General features: G+C 39.2%; 1 protein-coding gene across 3 annotated transcripts in view; it reads right to left on the reverse strand.

Annotated features, from left to right (window-relative positions):
* Positions 1-220: 220 nt before the first annotated feature.
* LOC115270114 (neurocalcin homolog) overlaps positions 221-23,580 on the reverse strand; it is a 579,846-nt gene continuing 556,486 nt past the window's right edge. For 2 of the 3 annotated variants that reach the window (XM_029879160.2, XM_029879158.2), the window contains exons 2-5: positions 22,956-23,538; positions 21,322-21,440; positions 4,809-4,997; positions 221-4,726 (exon numbers count right to left, since the gene is read on the reverse strand). In XM_029879160.2, coding sequence (XP_029735020.1) covers positions 4,532-4,726; positions 4,809-4,997; positions 21,322-21,440; positions 22,956-23,025 — 573 coding nt within the window. In that variant the 5' untranslated portion in view covers positions 23,026-23,538 and the 3' untranslated portion in view covers positions 221-4,531. Of the gene's footprint in view, positions 4,727-4,808; positions 4,998-21,321; positions 21,441-22,955; positions 23,544-23,580 lie in introns of all 3 variants that reach the window. The other variant, XM_029879159.2, reaches the window with a different exon arrangement.

Raw genomic sequence — 23,580 nt, forward strand, 5'->3', positions numbered from 1 at the left:
TCTTCAACGCTTCCCAAAGAAATTTCAGGTTTTGTCTCATGGGCTGGTGGATATAAATTGTCATCGAAGATTTAGCACGACAAGTGGAGTTTTTAAGAAATGTAAACTAATAAGTAGAATAATAACAACGAAATTCAATTCAAAAACCAAACAAGGATTAAAATTTCTTTCAAGTGATGCTGCTGAAAAAACCAAAATAAAACACCATCGAAAAAATAAATAAAATGAAAAAATATTATATCAATTTTATTCAAAAGGCTGTACAAACGTCTGTTTAATTCTTATCTTAGCAACTAAAATTGGGACTGTTTATGTGTATGCGGGTGCGGGCGTTCGAAAATGACGAACGTAAGTATTGAAGGGAAGGGAAATCAAAAACATAACTAAATTTGTTTCACTGAGTTCACTAACTATTTAATGATGTTATTATACCTGTTGTCTAGTGAGATAGTGATGTGTTCGTTCATGTTTGTATGCGTGTTTGTGATCACAAAAAGAGCTGAGAAAACCAAAGGGGTTTTGAGATGAATGTTTCACTTAGTGTCAATGAGTGGGTAATGATTACGTAAGAGATAAATTTTGAATATAAATTCTTCCGATTTTTTTTTGGTGTTGAAACCAATCACATGGCTAGGGAGCGAAATCAAATGGTTGTCGATGAGATGTGGCCGTCTGGGGACGACTCTCGATTGTTAAGTATAAGTAATGTATAGTGTTAAAACATAATAAATAGGGAAGGATAATTCATACACTTGAATAAATATATAAAGAATCGTCAAATACTTCGAGGGGTTCTATCAATCTTAGAACAAACAAAACAAAAATTAAAGACATGGATCACCATCGTGTTACGTTTGTTTGGAGGTTGCGGTACAATTTCGGAAACTGCCTTCATGCCACTATCCTTCGATTTTGTTTTAGAATTGAATCAGCACACTCACACGTTAAAATCTAGGTTTTGGGGACTCTACTGTTCAAACTTATCTCTAAATTCAACCGTCTTCTTCTTCTTCGGTCAACGAACCGTCTTTGCTCTGATTTCAGAAGTGCATCTCAATCGTCGATAACTTTCATCTAAAGAAGAATTGAGATGCACTTGGGTAATCGAGTTGACGGATGCTGACGCTTCTTCGCTGCTGTTGCACCAACACGCTTACATCGTGACTCCCGTGATCGTGATTGGGCGAAATGTTTGCAAAAAGTGACTTTGCGGAGGCAGCGAAAAATTCTTACGATGCGACGCGACGATAATCATTTAGGCCTATAAGTCTGTCTTCTTGGAGTTTCCATGGGTGGTGGTAGAGTTACTCATGTTTCACCAAAGATGTCATACCGTGAAGATTTTGCGACATGTTTTATCACATGAATTAAAACCGTGATAAAACCATAAACGAGTGGGATCAATCTTCTGCACGATATGTCATCTACGGTTGTGAGATTATTGTTTAAAAACAAAAGACAAGTATCAATCAAAAGCAGACCAAAAGCTTCCTGCAAAGTAACACTCTGTTGTAATGACGATTTGACTAGTATACTACAAGTTTTATCGGGGCTTTAAAGACGTTGTAGTGAGCCAGGAATTTTGATAATCAGAGTTCGAAACAATTCTTGTTGGAATTCTTTAAAAAAGGAAGGAATCACCGGAGGACTTCCTGGAGGAATCTAAAAAACGTAAAACTGGAAAGAGTCTCCGAAGGAATTTCGGAAGGAATCTCCGGAGGAATTCTGGAAGCAATCTCTGGATGAATTCCGGAATCTCCGAAGGAATTCCGGAAGGAATCTCCGAAGGAATTCCGGAAGGAATCTCCGAAGGAATTCCGGAAGGAATCTCCGAAGGAATTCCGGAAGGAATCTCCGAAGGAATTCCGGAAGGAATCTCCGAAGGAATTCCGGAAGGAATCTCCGAAGGAATTCCGGAAGGAATCTCCGAAGGAATTCCGGAAGGAATCTCCGAAGGAATTCCGGAAGGAATCTCCGAAGGAATTCCGGAAGGAATCTCCGAAGGAATTCCGGAAGGAATCTCCGAAGGAATTCCGGAAGGAATCTCCGAAGGAATTCCGGAAGGAATCTCCGAAGGAATTCCGGAAGGAATCTCCGAAGGAATTCCGGAAGGAATCTCCGAAGGAATTCCGGAAGGAATCTCCGAAGGAATTCCGGAAGGAATCTCCGAAGGAATTCCGGAAGGAATCTCCGAAGGAATTCCGGAAGGAATCTCCGAAGGAATTCCGGAAGGAATCTCCGAAGGAATTCCGGAAGGAATCTCCGAAGGAATTCCGGAAGGAATTCCGGAAGGTATCTCCGAAGGAATTCCGGAAGGAATCTCCAAAGGAATTCTGGAAGGAACCTCCAAAGAAATCACCGAAGAAATTCATGAATTAACCTCCGAAGGTACTTTTGAAGAAATCTCTGAAAGAATTCCTGAAGAAATCTCTGAAAAAATCCTGAAGGAATCTCCGTAGGGCTTCCTGGAGTAATCTTTGGAGGAGTCTTTTTTAAAGAATCTCTCGGGAATTCCAGAAGGAATATCGATAGGAAAAACTAATGAAATCGCTGGAGTAATTCTTGAGGAAATTTGTGGAAAAATTCTTGGACGAATATGTGGAAGAATCTTGGAAGAAATTTCTGGAGAAATCCTTCAAGAAATTAATGAACTTCGGAAAGGATACTCGAAGAACCCCTAGGATTATTTTCTTGAAGATTCTCTGGAGATCTCCGTGAAGAAATTCCTAGAGAAACCCATATTCGAAATGAAGGAATCTCTTAAAGAATCCCTGAGAGAATCTTCAGAGGAATTCATGAAGAAATCCCTTTAAGAGTTCTTGAGAAAATATTTGGAGATATTTTGGAGAAAGTTCAGAAGAAATTCCTAGAACTGTTCCTGTAAAAATCTTTGAAAAATTTCTTAGATTTATCCCTGGAGTTTTTGGAGAATCTCTGGGGAGACTATTGAAGGGATTACCAAAGAAATTCGTGGAGAAATCACTGGAAGAATCCGCTGGAGGAAATCGTGAAGACTCCTTGGATGATTTCCCAAGAGAATGCTATATTCTAGATACGCATTTCAACATCAACCTTACATCGGACGTATCACCAATAGGAAGCTTTTCACTTATGAATTGCATTCTCCTTTGATTGATTCTTGTTCTGATAGGTTTTAAAAGAAGTGAGAGGCATTTAAAACATTGTAAAGCAATTTACGAAGCCGATAGTGGTAGTATCACACGATTTGTAACATTCCATTAAGAGTAGGAGAACGGATAAAAGTGAGCATCAAAATTCATCAACATTCCTCAATCATGATCCTCACTTTTCCTACGTCTCCCGGTAAAGCAGTTAACATACAACTGGAAAGGACTGGTGATGGGAATACGGATTTTGTCTACCTCTGCTTAGCCTAAAAATACGTACTCGCGCGAATCCGATTCAAACTACATTGGGAAAGGGGTAGAGCATCGAATCAAATTACCAACAGCAGCCTAGGGGTCTTACTAGTTACAATAAGTGTATGTGTTTGTGTGTACTCTGTGTATGTTTGTGTAGATCGGTTGAATTTCATTAGGAAGCGATTCGTTATTTTGTTTTGCTCGAAGGATTTATACAAACTAAAGATAGATCTCGAAATCGATTAACAGTGCGCCTAATAACACGTTTTTCTCTTCCTCTCTCTTTCTCTCTCTCATCAATATGGACAACACACTACAACTAATAACGCATTGAACGGCTATGTGTGTTGGATGAAAGATGCGTCGTGACTTACACAATCAATGACATTCGTAATATGGGAAAAAAGAGGTGGGGAGGAGAGAACACTGAAAAGCGATGAAAAGAAATATCAATTTAAAAAATATTTACATATAAACTCGCGCTCTTGTATTGTATATCTAGAAAACAAAAATCCTCAGCTGATTCAACGATTTAGGCTTACTTTAAAGTTCTTTTTTTTTGTTTACTATTAGTTTATACTTGTTTTGTGTTTAAACTTTTGTGATACTTATTTATATTGTTTTTTAACATTTTTTATCAGTTTTCTCAATTTGTAAATTATAAACTGTGATTTGCAATAAATATTGTTATATAAGAGTAAAATTTTATAATTATTAGGTTTCTTGTTATCAGAGTTACTATTAGCGTTTTGCAAAGTTTGTCTCAGTTCGCTAACGCGGCGGCGGCGACAGCGACTCGAACTCGCTTTCGACTTATCGATTATTAGCCAATCGTGCTCTTCTTCGCTTTGTTCTTCCACATCCTCTTCATCTTCCTCCTCTTTCTCCTCACTAGCATAATTAGCGTTAGAGTTACTTGCTGTTGTTGTTGCTTTTGCTGTTGTAGTAATAGCGGTAGAAGTATTTGCATTGGTGGCCCGAAGCCGACGCCAGCGACAGCCGCCGCGACGCCGACACCGAACAAGAGTTTGCTGTTGTAGTGTTTGTGTCTGTTGTTTTTGTTGTTGCTGTTGTTGTTGTTGTGATGGCGGTGGTGGTAGTGATGGTGGTGTTGATGATGGTGGAGGTTGTGTAAGATTTGGAATTGCTCACTGCGCCTGCGGATCACATTGCAACAGCCGCACGATCGACGGATCACTTTTCGCGCCCTCGATGAACTCCTCCAGACTCAGCTTACCGTCCTTGTTGCGGTCCATCTGGCGGAAGATCTTGTCCGTTCGCTTCTCCGGTGTGCTCTCGTCTTCTGGCATCTTCATCACCGAGCCGACCATCTTGTAGATTGCCTACAATCAGAAATCAATCAAAAGCTTCATGAAATACCATCCACAACAGACCCCAGATTTTCCCCCTTCCCAATCAACTCACGGTCACGATTTCGAGCATCTCCTGCCGGGAAATGTACCCGTTGCCGTCCAGGTCGTACATCGAGAAGGCCCATTTCAGCTTCTGTTCCAGCTTGCCTCGGGAGGTGACGCTCAGGGCACACAGGAATTCCCGGAAGTCGATCGTGCCGTCGCCGTTGGCGTCGAACGTTCGGAACACGTGCTCTGCAAACTGAAATGGGAAACAAATATAAAGATCGTTAAGATGTCTTGACTAATGCTGTATATGTAATTAGGGAATAGGACAGATCAGTGAAGTACTAGATTTGTAGTAATGAGCAGAATTTTAGTATGGTGAGAAGATCAATTCTCCGTTTCTGCAATGAAATGGTGCAAAAAGCGTGGGTATTATGATTCCTTGCCTAATTTGATGCTGTTTGAGCAAAACTTTGGGCAACAGTGTTGTTGTTTTCTCCATTTCTTGCAACATAAACAACATAGTTATCCAAAGTTTTGCTCAAACAGCATCAAATTAGGCAAGGAATCATAATACCCACGCCTTTTGAACCATTTCATTGCAGAAACGGAGAATCGACCTTCTCACCATACAAAAATTCAGCTCATTACTATAAATCTAGTACTACACCGAACGTGCCCCATAGGACGCAATCAGTGAAGTACTAGATTTGAGGAAATGAGCAAAGTTGTTGTATGGTGACAAGGCAAACTCTCAGTTTCTGCAATAAAATGATGCAAAAGCGTGCGTATTATGATTCCTTGCCTAATTCGATGCAATTTGAGCAGAACTTTGGGAAACTTATTGTTTAAGAGATAACGGCTCTTTAACAACCGAATAAAATAAAGAAAACAACAACACAGTTACTCACAGATTTGCTCAAACAGCATTAAATTAGACAAGGAATCATAATACCCACGCTTTTTGCACCATTTTATTACAGAAACGGAGAATTTGCCTCTCACCACACAAAAATTCAGCTCATTAGTACTTCACTAATTGCGTCCTATTTAAGTGGAATTCAGTCAGAGGGGTCTCCAGTTAGCCTAGTGGTTAAGGCTATCGATCGCCAATCCGGGGACGGCGGGTTCGATTCCCATTCCAGTTGGGACAATTTTTACGACTTCCTGGGTATAGTGGCTTGCCACACAATGTACAAATTCATGCAATGGCAGGCAAAGAAAGCCCTTCAATTAATAACTGTGGAAGTGCTCCAAGAGGCAGGCCAAGTTCCAATGCGAACGTCGAGCCATAAAGAAGAAGAAGAAGCAAAGCAAAGCAAAAGCAAAGCAAAGATAACCGTACACATCGTAGTTGCTACTCCGTGATTGACCAGAACAATCGAAGTTGCACAGAGAGCCAATGAATGTGAAAGCTTGGGACTAGCTAACCATTCTCAATGTGCACAATTCGAGAGTTCAGCTATTTAAAGTCAATAACGGCGCTGGCCACGTCCTTACGGTCATCAGGAAAGGGAAGGAATGTTAGTTCGACAACCGTTGCTACTAGAAACCGTGGAATCCACAGCATCCCCACAGTTGTCACGGGAAGGAATGGTGGTTAGTAGGGTAGGGTAAGGTGTGGATCTAGGAGCCACCTCTGTTAGGTGATATGATCCACTAGTTATATGGAAATACACGTCGCGGTCTTCATCACGATTATGATTTATTTGATCACGATGACCACTGATCCCGGATTTCGTGCTCGCGTTTCCATCGCCCTACCGTGCAAACCGACTGATCTACGATTATTGTAGCGCGATTCTGAACCCGGATTTTTCACTCGCACTTCCATTGCCCTATCGAGAAAACCGACTGACCAACGAATATTGTAGTGCAATTCTGATTCCGGATTTTTCACTCGCACCCCCATCACTCTTACCTGAAAATTGTCTGCCATTCGAAATTTCTCAAGCTAATCTGATTCCGCATTCCACACTCGCGCTTGCATGGCTCTACCGAGAAAACCGACTGACCAACGAATATTGTAGCGCGATTCTGAACCCGGATTTTTCACTCGCACTTCCATCGCCCTATCGAGAAAACCCCGAGCCATAAAGAAGAAGAAGAAGAAGAAAAAGAGTGGAATTCGAGGGATATACTTTCAAATACATCGTGTTAAAAATAGTTAAAAAATTACTGGAATTTACTGAGCCGTCCGAAATTTGAGTCCATTTGGTAAAGTTAAAAACTGAGGCTGTTTAGTGTTCAACGTAAAACTTTCCAAACGAGATTCGACCAAACACTGACTGGTAGCTTTGTCGGTCGACAGTGGAGATGTTCAACCAGCTGCAGATTCCCACCGAGGACAGGCAAAAGCAACGTTTCGTCTTCCGAACAGACCCGCGAACCTAGCTTCTCCTGTTTGGGTCAATACGTCGAAACCTAGAACGCCGAAGAGTTCGCCGCGATCCCGAAGTGTCGGTGGGGTCAGTGGTCAAAATACGTCGCCATTGCATCGATTCAACAGTGTCGACGATGAAGAGGAAGTGAAATCCGGTTCGACCAAAAAGGGGGTTTAGATATCCACAACTTGGTATCCAACACGTTGGAAGTTCTGTGAAATCTGGAAGAGACGAAGCCAGCGACACCGATGCCTTTCAGCCGTGACAAGCAGACGGCGAAGGAGAAAGTCCTGTGACTGATCTGGGATTCAAATACCAAATCGCGTTCTCCACCAGTTCGCGAAATGCAAGAGCTGACAAAGGTGGCGAATCGGCGATGGCTCCTAGAAAACTGAACAAAGCCGAAGCACTGATAAAGTGGAGACAAGGTCCGCCATTGCAGAGTGACGATGCTTAGTACAACGCATCGACGTTCCTGTATCGACCGTAAGAGCGCAGTCAGTGGCCAACCCAAAAGACGATCCCGGAAGAAACCAACGAAGAAGTCAGAGATGTCGTGCTGTTTCACCAATTGATAGCCAAGTGATAGACGTAGGCCAAATTTCTCGTTGGACGTAGTACGTTTTATCATCAACTGCCGGAGAAAGCGTAGTGGAGAACCGATAGTGACGACAGGGGCTACAGCGAAGTAGTGGCAGCTGATCCAAGGTGGGGCGGCAAATTATCCTTCAGAGAAGACACCACTCCAGCAGGAAGAACTTCAGTAGGCGGAAACAATTACTGGCGGCTGGCTCGGTGGGACGGTTTCCCGGACGAAATGAGCGCACCAACGAACAATCTTGAGCACCAGTCGGCTACCCCGATGGAGGCCGTGAAGAAAAGCAGTCTGACCTACAAGAGTACTTTGGTAACGGACTTCAAGGCATGCTTCTGTTATGAAATATGATGGTATTCTATAGAAACCCCTATTTTTTTAGGGGTAAGGCCCTTTAAAAGGGCGTAACTCAAAATTTCGTCTAACGATTATTTTAAAAATTTATCCAGAGGTGTAGGAATGATAAAAAAGAGAATGGCGTTTCAAATTGTGTTGGCAGAAACATGCTTCTGTTATGAAATATGATGTTTTTCTATAGAAACCCTCATTTTTTAGGGGTTGGGCCCTTTAAAAGGACGTAACTCAAAAATTCGTCTAACGATTATTTTCAAAACTTGTCCAGAGGTGTTGAAATGATAAAGAAAGAGAATGGCGTTACAAATTTTGATGGCAGAAACATGCTTCTGTTATGAAATATGATGTTTTTCTATAGAAACCCTCATTTTTTAGGGGTTAGGCCGTTTAAAAGGGCGTAACTCAAAATGTCGTCTAACGATTTTTTTTTAAATTTGTCCAGAGGTGTAGGAATGATGAAGAAAGAGAATGGCGTTTCAGGTTTTGATGGTATATTTTTTTTGATAATAACGGTAAATGAAGCACCGTGACAGATGCTGAACTGTATGATGACCGTGCTGACAGGGCGCAGGCCGGCGGGTAACTTCAATGCCTGAGCCGTGGCATGGGGAATCCACATCACGAATCAGCGGGGTCAGATCCTGCTAGAAATACTGGCCATACTAGATGTCGACCTGGCTAATGTCGGTACCAAGAGTACCTCTAGTCGGAACGGTGCAGAGTCGATCATTGACGTTACTGACAGTGATCACCTGGCGGTTCGCTACAGTATCGACTACAACAACAGCAGCCAGTGGGTAGAGGAATAGGCGGCTAGGCCAAGGACAAGCACTCGCAGGTGGAAGACATCATACTTCGACGATGGAGTATTTAGGGAGGCGTGGTATCAGTTATTGATACTTAAAGAGGGGTTGGAAGCAGGCATGGTGTCGACCATCCCCAATCTGAGGACAAAGGGAGTGAAAAGGTCACCCTAGATACTGGCTATGCGCCAGCACATTGCGTTTGTATCCTTCTAAAGGAGCGCGTCATGATGTTTACTGCTGCAAGGCTACGCAACTAACCTCGAGGGTGTGATGTGCAATAGCCTCTCTCCAATGTAACGCCTTCTTGGTGGTCCCAGAGAGACATAGGGCTTGGCGGCAATGGAAATGGTTTAGTGGGTCGGGGATGTAGTCTTAACCTTTCGTTAGCTAGTGGAGGCGGCCCCCAACTCCACACTACCTGAGCCTACTGTCCGGGTGTCTGTTGAACAGATTGTCCTCTCATTTACCATGGCAGCTAGGAGATCACCCACTCCACATGGTCCAATTGCTAAATATTTCACAGATCCACAACAACAACAGCAACCAAAATGGTGCTAATGTTATTTCACCTCTTTCTCAATGGTGCCACAAATAAAAGCGAGAGAGAGCGAAGACGTCTGAAGCTCCGGCGCATCTTAAATCACGCCAACATTGCTAAACCATTAAATTTTCACGGTGCTGGATGTGTTTTTCGGTCTTTTGTTCCCCTCCATCAGGATGGGGATAATCACCCGAAGATCCTTTAGCAGCAGAGAAAGAACGGGTGCAGAAACAGAATATCTGATTAGCATCATGAGAGGTTCCGTGAGGCGTGCTGCGCTGGAGGGGGTGGAGGGAGCGGAGTTTGAATTGGGTTGTTTTTCTTGGGGTTACCGTGGGAAATGCCTCGTGATGGGAAAAACGAGATGACGTCGTGTTTTGATTTTGGCAATTGAATGAACCAGACAACAGGAGCTGTTGCGCTTGATGAAGATAAGGATTATCACCCAGGACAACGACGATGGTTGGTAGGAAAATTGAGGTGGATTAGAAATTTATTACCGCAATAAATTGAAATGAGCGTGGGGTAATCCTGACAGATGAAAAATGAGTCGGGACTGGTAATATAAACTGGATATCTAGATAAAATTAATGTGATGCATACGAGTTGAATGTGAGAATGTTCAAGTAAAACCGTTCGCTAAGTCAATAAAAATCGGTGTTATTTGTGGTCTAAATGATATTTTTCAGCTATCTTTTATATTCATCTTATGTAACGTCCTCATTGGAACACAGTCTGCTTCTCAGAAGTGTCCTATAGCTAAGTACTGCCACAGTTATTATTTGACAGCTTTCTTTTATTATTTTTTCGTTATGTGGCAGACTTAATGTCACGCTATTCTCTAGAAAGAAAAGCAAACTGCTATATGAGAATTATGTGAATCGAACCCAGTATATCCTTGATGAGTAACTCTACAATATGGACTCCACCGCTTGAGCATCTGTCCTCTCTGACAAATTTGGAATAATTTGTTTATCTTCCCACGAGCCCAAACGGAGGCAGTCGCGCGTGGCTCGATCCAGTCAGTGACGTAAAACAAAAGCCAGAATGACAGCAAGAACAACAAAATCGGTTTACAACAGCGAAAAAGTGCCATTAATTACCCATTTTTCAATGTCGACGGACGGTGGTGGTTCAAGTCGAGTGGATTGAGCAACCACCCAACAGTCGGCCAGCCAGCCACTAGTTGGATCCTAACGATGAAGCTATTCACTTTAATTCGAGCAATTTCATCCGAAGCCGGGCTTCGTTAGGCTGCCATGTTTGGGATGCTTTCTGGTGTGAAATTACAGCAAAAAGTTCCGTTTCGTACCAGCTGTTGCTGGTCACCGGTTTGCCATGTACTAGAGTAGTGTGTTATTGATGATCGGGATGGATACTCTCTCGACGGTTGGTGCTGATGAGGGTGATTTGGGATATTGGGAATGGGTTATTGGATGTGTTTGATTGGAATTGAGCATTTGTTTGAATTAGGCTGAAAGGATTTAGGGACTTTTTTCAGCCTGCGAATGGAACGTGATTAGCTATCAACTTTGAGAAAATAGTTTTAAATACACTATGTTAGATAAAAAAAGAGTATTATATTTTATCGAACGTTGCTCGGAAAGGAAAAAAGAAACCAGATCAAATGCTAACGACCTACGTGACGGAAAAGAACCTGATATTCATTGGCGTATCTAGGATTTTTTCCTAGGGGGTGCCCAGAAGGAAGCAGTTTTAGCCCGAGCAGAGGAAAATATCAAAATAATAACAACGGAATCATAAAACCTGTTTTATATCTCGGTTTGTTATTATTAACTTATTAAGTCATCACCGTTCCATAACATGTTCTGTTGGGCAATCTTATTTTGTTATGATCGTGCTCTTGGATTATTTTCTTCAAATTACATTTCAATAACATGTTTTGTTGTAGTACAAGTTCAGTTATTATTGTGTCATTGAGACTGTACAAATATTTGATCATTAATATTACAACATAACTAGCTTTGCAATCAAAACTACACCATTCGAGATTTCCGTTGTTCATAGCATTCCGTGAGGAACTGTAAGAGAAAATATTATTTTGTCATCAGTTCCTCTTCTTTCTGACATTACGTATGAACTGTGACCAAGCCAACTTATCAGCCTTTTGTTTTATAAGCACTTTGAAAAGTATACCTGTTTTTTTGTCTGTCGTATGAATACGAATATAGAGAGTGTAATAGAGTGTTAGCCATTTTATGAAACATTTTGGATCAACTGGTGGAATTCAAGGACGAACAACACATTTTCGACAAAAATGTAAAAAAAATAAGTCATCAAGAAGAAGAACTCCATTGATTATTTTTAGACATTTTATTTTTATTGATTTCACTGCATCGAGCCCACTTAGATTCATTTAGTTAAATGTGCCAATCAATGAGGTAATAATGAAAATTAATCTTAAAAACAATGAACCACCTATTAAAGGGCTTCAAAACGTCGGTAGTTTTTCATCTTAAGTTGTTTGGAAAATAAACGAAAACTATTGTTTCTCTCTGTTTTCGATAATAAATCGCTTGCGACATCAATACCGTCCCAATTTTGAATGAAACATTTAACAATAGATCCTATTGTTGCGTATCCCATTTTAATTCATATGGGACTTTGGAGTAGTTCCTATTCGCAAAAGAAAAAAAGCAAATTTTGTTTTCAGATTGTTATCAATAACTTATTCATATCAAAATTTGTTATTGAATTTTTCTAAAAATTCGCTGTTATTAAGTTGTTTTTGAAACTAACAAAACATGTTATTAAACAGGTCTTCCAGGAACATTTTTTTGTTATAATTTTTGTTATTTTGCCGCTTATGACAGACAAGTTTATAACAGGATATGTTATGTAAATAACATGAAGATAACTCTTTCCGTTACTCAGTTATTTTTCCAAAATAACACATTTTATTATGCTGTTGCTATTCCTTTCTGCTCGGGAGTGGCATCCAGTTTATTATATTGTGTAAATAAATATCGATCCGTCCTCAATTTCTTAGGAAAATGATACTGGAATGGACAGTTTTTTTTTTAATTTGAAACGTTGTATTGATTTAACATTTTCACTGTCATGGCACAGTCAAAAGACATGCACATCTTCAGTAAAATAGGTTTCTTCGAGATTTTTTTGTCGAAAAAAAATTACCGTAGTTTTTTTAATTCTTTCGGGTATTCCTTCAGAATTGGCTTGTAAATTTCTTCGGCTATTCATTTTGGAGTTCTTTCTGAACTTCCATGAATGATTTCTAGACGAACATTTGAAAAGGGCCTATCTGCTTTTTGTAAACAAACATGTTTCTGTCTCTGCAGGGCCCATCTGCATCCACCCACGCACATCAACACCCTTAAGAGATAGCTTGAAGAACACTCTTTCTGATAAGGGTGTTGATGTGCGTGGGTGGATGCAGATGGGCCCTGCAGAGACAGAAACATGTTTGTTTACAAAAAGCAGATAGGCCCTTTTCAAATGTTCGTCCAGATTTCTCCAAGAATTCCTATAAAAATGACTCTGCATGGTCTTTGGGAAGTCGTTTTTTAATCCCTTTTTTTGGGAATTGCTTCCGAAAATCTTTTGGTTCTTTGAGAATTTATTCAGCTACTCCTTTGACATATTTTTTGGCAATTTATTGAACCCCATAATTTGACCAACTGCTTCCAAAAGCTTTCAAAATTTCTTCAGTAATACAGCGAGTAACTGCAGCAATCATAATAAAATTTACAAAGAAATTCGCAATGCCGATGGAATTTGCCATTGAAATTTCAAAACAAATTGATCAAATTCAAATGGAACCACTGAAGAAATTAAAAAAGAAATGCCAAAGGAATCCTCAAAGAAATTGCCAAACTGAAGAAAATTCCGAAGCAGTATCGAAGGAAATTCCGAAAATATTTCTAAATTCCCAAAAGAATTGTTGAACAATTTTCAAAAGCATTACTTAAGAAATTCACAAAGCAAATATCAATTATTTTTCACAAGAATAACTGAATCTTGGGAGTTGATTCAGTTATTCCTACATTACAGAGAAAAAAAATCAAATGAGTAAAAAGTGATGGTTCGGGCTTGCCGATCGTAAAAATTGCGGATGGGTGCCGACTTGTGTGTGGATTTTAGGCTCGCCACGTCCAATTAGGAGCAATCAAAACTGGAGCCAAAGATGGAATTTTATCGGTGAGTTCGTGCCATATTAAAATAGCTATTTGTTATTTGATGATTTATAAAACCAAACTATTCGTGTATTTAACCAATACGTGTCGAAGGGTTCGTCACGTCAAGTGTCGGCACAAGTTTACAAATCACCTTTTTTATTAAATATTTTTCTTTCATACATGCATTCACAAAATAATTTGAATGGTACGTCATCTTCGGTATCGGCATGTGTAATGTTTTGGTCTGAATGAATACGTGTTTTGATTCAAATAAAGGTTGCATGAATCATGTAACTTTCCCCCCTCCCCACTAACAAAATGACAGTCGTGGAGAAGATGAGGTTTCCTCGGTTTCTAGTAGCAACGTACTTCACATTAACATTCCTCCCTTTCCTCGATGAATCGTAAGAACGTGGCCGGTGCCGGTATTCACTTAATAAAGTTTAGAATTCTCGAAAATGCACATTGAGAAAGGTAGCTATTCCCAAGCTGCGTTTGTTGGTTACTTGTGCAAATTCGATTGTTCTGGTAAATCACAGAGTAGCAACTACGAATTGTACGGTCATCTATACTCATACTCATGCTTATGCTCAATTTTCATCAAAATCGGAAAAAACTATGACAAATTTACAGATGTTTTAAAAATTGGTGTTGGCACCTGGTAATGTTAAGGTTAAGCAGCATTGGCAATGTGAAAGCTGTGGAACACTCGAAGCTTGATTCGGTGAAGAAGGTTTCGAAAGCACTGAAGAACAGTGATGCTGCTGAAATGGAGCAACCAGCTGAACTTTTCAAACAGCTCATGACTGAAGGGCCTGAGTCATTTGTCCTTTCTACAAAGAGGAACACAGACTGGAGGACGTCAATTTCCGAAAAATGTCACTACCCAATTCGGCGTACAAAATCATTTCACGTATTTTGTTCAAATGATTGAGACCATTTGATAAGTCCGTCGAAGACGAATACCTAGCAAGTTTTCTTGCAGATATTTCCCGGAATATTTATTCAGAAAATTCTGCTGAGAATCTTTTAGAAAATACTTCAGAGATTTCTTCAGAAAATTAAAAAAAATCCTTTGAAAATTCCTGCAGGGACTTCTTGGGATTTTTTTTTTCAAAAAATCCACTCTTAATTCCGACAAAAATTTCTTCGCGGGTTATTACAAAATGGCAGCCAATTAAACGTCCCATTATAAATTGAAAAAAAAAAAACCAGATTAATCCACCTAGTGATGATAGTGCCTTTCACGTCGAATATGTACTCATGATCTTTCCGTCAACGTAATCAGACATGCCAGATATGCCACAGACATGTCAGTGATCAGCCGAAAATCTCTGTGCTTTGGTAACGGACGAGAAGGAGGAAATTCTCATAACAGCGAACTGGGACTGTACCACCTACGAATTTCTGAATCTTGAGAATACTTTATTTAGAAAAGCAAGAATTGTATCAAGGTCATCATCGAATTGGGGCACTTATTCCGACGTTATGTTCAACGTATAGGCAAAGCTGAAAGTATCAGTTCTCTCAGTTAACCTACCTCAGTTAACCTCAGTGAGCCTACGCCGAATGAAGCATTCGCCTCCATTGGTCTCGGTCCAATCGCTTCTAGTCACCCTGATCGTTTAGAGCCCTTAGGCCCTCCTCAACTGCAAAAGCCACCTGGTTCTCTGCTGTATATGGTTTTAGTTTATCGTTCCTCCGGCATACGAGCTACGTGCCCAGCCCATCGCAGCCAGCCGTGTTTTATTCGCTTCACTATATTCATCACTTTATATACTTGGTACAATTAGTGATTCATCAACATCAAACTTTTCACCACCTAGCACCACTTTGTCATCACTACCACGGCTAGACCGACACGTTGACCACCAGCAGTCATGTACTTGGTCTTTGTGATGTTAATCGTTAGTCCTATCCTCGCCATCTACCTTTTAAAAGGTATGAACGCCTCTTCCACAGCCCGACGGTCAATCCCGATGATGTCGATATCATCCGCGAAGCCCAAGAGCATATGCGACCTCGTGACAATGGTTCCGCTCCTTTGGAAAAAAAAACCTCGATTTGATGTGTCGCATGCATGGGGTTCGGTTCCCCTCTACATTTGACCACATCAAACCGATTTGTGAGAACCGATTCCGGGACACTACTAGTTTTCCCAAGTAAAAGCCATTTGATGTGTCGTGAGTATTAGTTTGGTTCTCTTTTACATTCGGCCACTTTCGGCGAGACACCTGGAACCGATTCCGGAACACTACCAGTTTCTAATGTGGGCTTAGCTTATTTTCTTGCTAACCGTACAATTAGGTTATCGAAAAGGCCACGATTTGATGTGTCGCATGTATGAGTTTGGTTCACTTTTATATTTGGCCACTTCCGGCAGGACACCCGGAACCGGTTCTTGAACACTACCGGTTCAGATATAGTCTGCGACTATTTTCCTGCTTACCGTTCATTGGATAATCGAAAATGCCGCGGTTTGAAGGGTTGCATGCATGAGTTTGTTGCAATTTCATATCTGGCCCCATCCTGGGGTACTGGTCCGGAACATCTAAAAGGCCATAACTCCGGAACGGCTGGACCGATATGAACCATTTTCAATAGGAAACAATGGGACCATATACCCCATCGAATGAACCATCGGTTGTTGAAATTGGTTCACATTTACTATCTAAAAATGAGGTGACCTTTTTGAACACATACACACACACATACACACATGACCATGTAAGCCTATATTGGTCATTTTTCACAAAATCTGCCATAACTTAGGAACGAAAATTAAGTGCATTCCAAAAATTTCAGCGATCGTAGCTTATGAAATTACCTTCTCAAAAAATTTTTTTTTCAATTTTCCACGAGTTCGGACATAGTTTTTCCGGCTTTTCTTTGTGAATTTTCTCAACGGTGAAAAATTTTGTGGAAAACTTTTTCCATTTCATATTTTTTTTTTGGATTTCTGAGAAAATTTGCTTTCATTTTCATTAAAAAACTTTGTTTCTACGATGCTTCGCTCTTGAGTTATGATTTTTCAAAGAAAAGGCTTTTAACTTAAAAACGGATGGATGGAAAAATCGGATTCATTTAAGGAAAATTTTAACTTTTTTGGTGAAAAAAAATGTAGTTATTGCAATTATTGAATTATTCGAGGAAATTCCGACATACTTATTGCTCGAAAATCAATTATTTACGGAAAATTTTGATTTATTTATGTACTTTTTGATTTGTTTATGGAACCTTAGTAGTTTATTGTTGCTCCCACCCCTACTTCTTTATTGGCAATTTCTGATTTTATTATGAAAAATGGTCGCTTTTCTATGAGTCGATTATATTTTAGCCATTACAAAATATCCTTCAACGATGCATTCAAAAATGTTTTTTTAATGGCAATAGAAAATCCTCCAGGGAATTTTTGAAAAGAAGAACCCACTACTGCTTCCAAAAATTTTAGAGAGAACTCTTTTGCATTATACAAATTCCTCTAGATAATAATTAAACCATTTATTATGGATTCTTTTGAAAATCTTTAAAAGGTTCGTTTACGAATACTTCCGAGGGTTAAAAAAAATCTTTAATAAATTCGTTTAAAAAACCCTTCACGAGTTCTTTTAAAAATTCTTCCCAGGATTCATTCAGAAAATTTCTTCTTGAGTGCATTATGAAATTTCTAAAGGAATTTCTTTTGAAGATTATCTAAGAAGGGTTCGTTCAGAACCATTTCAAGGAATTCTTTTAGGAAGTCTTCCACATATTTCTTTATTGTAGGGTGTCCCAGAAAATATAGGCACAACTTTGTATAGCGAGAATACAATCATTCTCCTAACAAACAACTATTATTATATTTTTATTTAAAGTATTTTCATTGATACCTGTAAAGAGTTCATACTTAAAAAACGGGTTTTTGTATGCAGAATGTTTAAAAAGAAAAAACAACGTACTAAGTTCCTGTACAAACAACTTTTTTACGTTTTTGTCAAATACACAAATCCGAAACATTGTTTTCGTTTTTTTTTTTTGACATGATATATTCAAAAACATGTTTCCTCAGATGCATGATTGAAATTTTCTATAAGAATATGTTTTTGATTCACTTTTTCTATTTCTGGATAAGATGCGCCCACAGACATTCGAGTTTTTGAACATGTTTTACCGAGAATAAAAAAATATTCAATCTGCACTTAATAAAGCTGGATCATTTATTTTACTAAGGCTGATACAAATTTAATTTTGACTTTTTGTCTCCCTCCCCTTCAAAAAATTTTGGCTGGATTTTGCATTTTGAGGGGGCAGATAAAAAATATTTATCAAAATATCTAGTCTTGCTAAAAATTCTTTAACAAATCCGATGAGTTTTCAATATTTTTCAGATTAAATGCTTTATTATTTTTATCCCACCCCCCCTCGACCAGCCAAAGAGTGGTGGGACAAAAAGTGAAATAAATATTTGTAACGGCCTTATAGTGAAATTAAATTGCAGTTTTCGGTATGCTGTGATAAACATTTTGGAGCTTGTTCCGGTTCAAAAGTCTATGTTTTAAGTTCAAACAAATGGTTGTATAATAGATATGTATATAGATATATACAAATATATTTTTGTATTTTTTTTCGAGCTTAATTTTATTCGTTGAAAACATTTTGTTAGGCGATATTATTGGAAAATATAGCAATTTGTGCAGAAGCTTCAAATGGTATTTTAGGGAATGTTCTGCCACATTCAAACGAGGAGTAAAAATCAAATTCTAATGATTGGGATTTGTTTTCAATATGTTAAGGCAGGACATGTGTGAAAATAAAGTTTGTTTCTGCAATCATTCCCAAATGGCAGCGCTGCAAAGTTGTGCTCATACTTTCTGGGATACCCTATATGTTTATGATCAGGTATCCGGTATCAGAAGGTCGACTACAGAGGCACGATCTCCTATATTTGGGAAATTGTTGCCATCGCCATGAACACGAGCCTATTCATCATCTGCCTGAGAGAGAGAAAGGAATGAAGGATGAGATGGAGAAAAGAAAAACATGGGCACTAACGCATAAGCGTACCACAATAGGTTAAAATAGCGCCACCCATTCACACAACGGGTGGTAAGGGCACTGTAATTAGGCATGAGACGTTCCTATAACACTTTACCATTGCGGGTTTAAAACAACAGAACTGCCTGAAGATTCAGGTTTTTGGAGTCAGTTTCACTACTATGCAATGATTAAAAAAAAATCGAACGGTTTTTTATTGCTCAAACTGAAAGCATACTAGTATGACAATACACATTCTAAATTTTATAAAGATTGGAGCTCTAGAACCAAAGCTGCAGCCATTGGTAGCACGCACCCTGCATAGGGATAAGGCAAAGCGTGAAACTTTAAACACGATTATTTCAAAGTTTTCTTAAAAAATGCGGTTACGGTGATCACGATATCGTAAAAACCAGTTTACCGATTTGCAAACTTAACGGAAAAAATGTTTTTCCACGATAAAAATCCATGTTGTACAAAAAAGCCGTTGTTTTTTATGTAAAAAGTTTAAATAAAGTATTTTCAAGTCAACTATGCATTTATTTATAAAATATATCAATATTGAGATATTTATTCAGGGATTCCTTAAGGAAATCTTTCAAAGATTCCTTCAGGAATTCGTTTGGGGGTTTCCCAGAAAATCTCATTTTTTTTAGAAAATCCTCCAGTAATTTTCTCAGGTATTTCTCCATGAATTAATTAAAAAATTACTAGAAATTTTACAAGTGATTTCTGCAGAATTTTTCAAAGATTTCACTGGGAATCTTCAACCCTCAGAATTGTCTCCATGGATTATAGAAAATTCTACATGGATTTCGTCAGAAATTTCTTTTGAGAGGCTTTCAGAAAGTTTTCCAGAGATCTCTTCAGAAGTATGGGTTCCTTGCGAAATCTGTCCAGGGACTTTTTTCTCCGGAAATGTTTTTCTAAAACATCTTTCGGAGATTCATTTGGAAATGCTCTTCAGCAATTTCCTCAGGATTTCCTCTAGAGGTACCTTCAGAAAATATTCGAGGGATTGTTTTGGAAATTCCTACAATCACTTCTTCAGAAATTCTTACAGTTTTCTCTAAAGGTTCGTCCAGGAATTTATTCAAGAATTTCCTTAGGAAGCCTTCCTTAGCTTTCCTTAGTATTTTTTCATGCTTTCCTATTGAAATTCCTTCAGGGATGACTCAAGAATCTCCTCCAAAAATATCTCTAAGAACTCCTTTAGGAAGTCTTCCATGGATTGCTTCTGTTATTATTGCCTGTCTTACTTTCAGAAAATCTTCCTCTGATTCCTTCAAAAATATGTCCTAAAATTCTTTACTCCATTTCTCTAGAATGCCTCTAGAAAATTTTTTAGGAACTTCATGGATTCATTCAGAAATATCTACCCCAAGTAAAACACTAAGTGACTTTTGCGCAACAAAAATTTGCGCTGCCGTGACTTTTCTGTGGCAAGTAGTAACACACGAGTGTGTGGCAAGTAGTAACAGACGAGGATTCTTTAGAAAAAAATTACATGGATTCCTTCAGACAATACAAAATTCAAAATTCCTTCCATAATTTTTAAACTTTTCTTTCAGACATTCGTCCAAGGATTCCTAAAGAAATTTCAATAATCCCTCTAGAGATTCTTTCAGAAATGTCTTCAAACATTCATGTAGAAACTTTCAATGAGTTCTTGTAACAAAAAAAATCACGGATTCCTTTAGAAGTAAAAAGGAATTCCTTTATAAAACCTTCCAAAATGCAGAAAATCCTCCGATTTTTTCAGAAATTCTTACGGAACTTCTTCAAAAAATTCCTCCAGAAATTCCTTCAGGTTTCTCTTCAAATCAATTCTTATTCAAAATTTGCTCGAAAGGTTTCTTTAGAAAGTGTCAATCCTGCCAGCATAAGGGCGCTGGAATTTGGGAACCTTGAGTAACCTGTGAGAGATTTTTTTTTAATTTTTATTTTTGTGTAAGTATAGCCTGTGAGAGAGTAATCAGCTCTAATTTTAACATGGCTGCACTGCGATGGATCAAATGTTTATTCTGCGACAAATCTCAGATAAAATCCTGTCGTACAACTTCCAAATCTACTATCTGTTCATTAATTTCAAAGCGGCGTGAGATTCAGACAAAATTGAAGAACTATGGCTGATTTTGGTAGAGAACGGTTTTCCGACGACACTGATTAGGCATCGCTTGATGAATGAAAATCAAGTATACGGATTGAGGATGAATCGTCATACTTTAGATGGAAACCAGGGAGATGCCCTGTCGAACTTGATAGAAACTGTACGAGGAGGGAGCGTGGAAAAATCACGAAAATTGCCTTACGTAATCAATATTATTTCAATAGCTTGATGTTCTGTCAAAACCTTAGTTTTTATTTTAATAACAGTTGAGCAGAATGTAAATTTGAATTTATGTTATCTACACTCTACTGGAACACATCGATAAACAAATCAGTTTGTGATGATGATGAATGGAGCCAAATTTTGGACAACCGGAACTATTCTGTAGTATTCTGTTCTGGCTGTCCAAAATTGGGTTCCATTTATCAACTTCAAAAACTGATTTGTCTATCGATGTGTTCCAGAAGAGTGTAAATAACGTAAATTCAAATTTGCATTCTGTTCAACTGTTACTAAAATAAAAACTAAGGTTTTCACAGAACACGGAACGTGACCGAGCTGATCACAGAAAATAAAGCATTTGATTTCGTTCGTTGTTGTTACAGACAACCTTCACTTACCTTGCTCGCATCGCCGTACGGGAAGAAGTTGCCGTAAATTTTCTTGAATTCCTCCACCGACAGGTGGCCACTGGGACAGTCTTTCAGGAAACCTTTGTACCATTCTTGTATCTCTGCGTCTGAAATTTAAACGGGAAAGCGTGGCGTGAGAAACACGCGGAATAATAAAAGTTGATGGCAATGAATATTCAATGGATTTGCTTTCAAGGTAATTCTTGTATGGAATGTATATATTTATTGCTGGGGGGTTGAAATTTGGCAGACGGTGCGGAAAATGATACGGTTGGTACGCTGCTGGGCTGCCTGGATGTGCAAATCAGAAACTGAATGGGATTTTCATAAATTGTGCCCTAGATAGATTGGATAAGTTTCGTTATACATGATTCTATTGGTTGATTACTGAGATAGTGTGCCAAAAACGCTTTAGAAGTTACATGATTGATAACTAGGTGTACCAATATTGATTCGAAGTAAACGTAGGTAATCTACAAATTGTGGTCAATATGAAATTATTTTACTACAGTTTTTAATGATTTGTAGTAGGTATAATTGAACTGCTGTGTTTTTTTGATTTACTTGTGTGGACAATGCAACGCATATGAAAAAAACCTGAATTAATCCACCTATGGTGAACAGAACCCTTCTTACACTTATTAAAATTATTGTTGTATTATTCGTTAGTATGATTGTGATTTTTGGTCATTCTAGAAAATATTGTAGTTGATTGCTTTCCATAATAGAATCATCGACCATGGGCTCAACTACCAGATTTTTTTGTCTCAAAAGCGTAAATTTCATTACTCCTTAGTACTCGTGGAAAGATATCTCGGAAACAAAATGTCCAAACGGCATGAAATTTAATAGCATACTACTTGGATGCTGTAGCTTTCATTTGATGCTGAGAGAACTCAAATCGATTGACACACGGCTGATTCATTTATTATGAAGCATTTTGTCAAAGACCTCTTAAAAAGTTAAGTTGTATTACTCCAAAGTACTCCCCGAAAGATATCTCGGTTACAAAATGTCCAATCGGAATGAAATTCAAAAGCGTTCTTCTACGGTGCAGTAGCTTTCGTTTCGGGCCTTAAGAACCCGAATCGGTTGATAGACGGCTGAGAAATTTATGGTGATACACTTTGTCAAAAATATCTTAAATAATTAAGTTATACTACTCCCTAGCACTCTTTGAAAGATATCTCGGTAACCGAACGTCCAATCAAAATAAAATTCAATAGCGTTCTACTAGGATGTAGTAGCTTTCATTTGCTTCCAAGAGAACTCAAATCGGTCAACAGACGGCTGAGAACCGTGAGTGACATTTTTTTGTAACATACATACACACACACGCACATACAGACATTTGCTCAATTCGTCGAGCTGAGTTGATTGGTATATGTGACTCGGCCCTGCGGGCCTCGGATCGAAAGTTGGTTTTCCAAGCGGTATTTATACCCTTCTTATGGGTGTAAGAAGGGTAAAAAGTTGTCTACTAAAATAAAAAAAAATCACAAGAAAAAGCATTCTTAAAGAAATGCTATTATGCCGATACAAACAGGTACAAAAATGCCAGCAGCGCCACCAAAATTCCAAAGCAACTTGACATTGGCTTGCTCCCCCACCCCAAAGCTCACCTGAAAATTCTGTGTTCTGCTTCAAATCCTCCAGCACCTCAGGCTTCAGTTTGCTGTTCTGCTTTCCCATTGTGCTGCTGCCGCTGTGATGCTGTGTTTTGTGACGAAACTGCGCCGCTGCTGCTGCAGTTGTTGACTCTTGGCTACGGTTGATGTGCTGCTCGCTGGCTCGTTGGTACGGGGTGATCGGGATGTGCGAGTAATAATAAACCTTTTATTGCTTGTGCCCCACTCTGCCCTGAATGGGTGGACCCTAAGCGGGCTCGGGTGGTGGAGGGGGTGCTGCGCTCGGGGGGAGATTTAATATCCTAAGGGCGGTGCTGGGTGTTGAATCGCCTGGCAGATGGACGCACTCCTATGCGAGGCAGGTACAAGCTGGGAGGGAAAACTACGCTCTCCTGGATTCGCGACTTTTTCCCTTGTAATTTCTTATTCCTGGTCCTTGGGGCGTCTTAATTAAAAAGAAGCGTGAAGGGAGTTTACAGGACGATACGAGCGCGTTGCTTCCGGCCGGTGCAACGCGTCTGAACCCGGAGACAATCCAGATGACGACGAAGGGCGGTGCGAGTCCTCCAAGGAACTTCTGCGCTGGGCAATGAAGAAAAGCAAAGGAAAACAGAGTCTT

Source organism: Aedes albopictus, chromosome 2, assembly GCF_035046485.1.
Source record: "Aedes albopictus strain Foshan chromosome 2, AalbF5, whole genome shotgun sequence".
NCBI classification, from domain to species: Eukaryota; Metazoa; Arthropoda; class Insecta; order Diptera; family Culicidae; genus Aedes; species Aedes albopictus.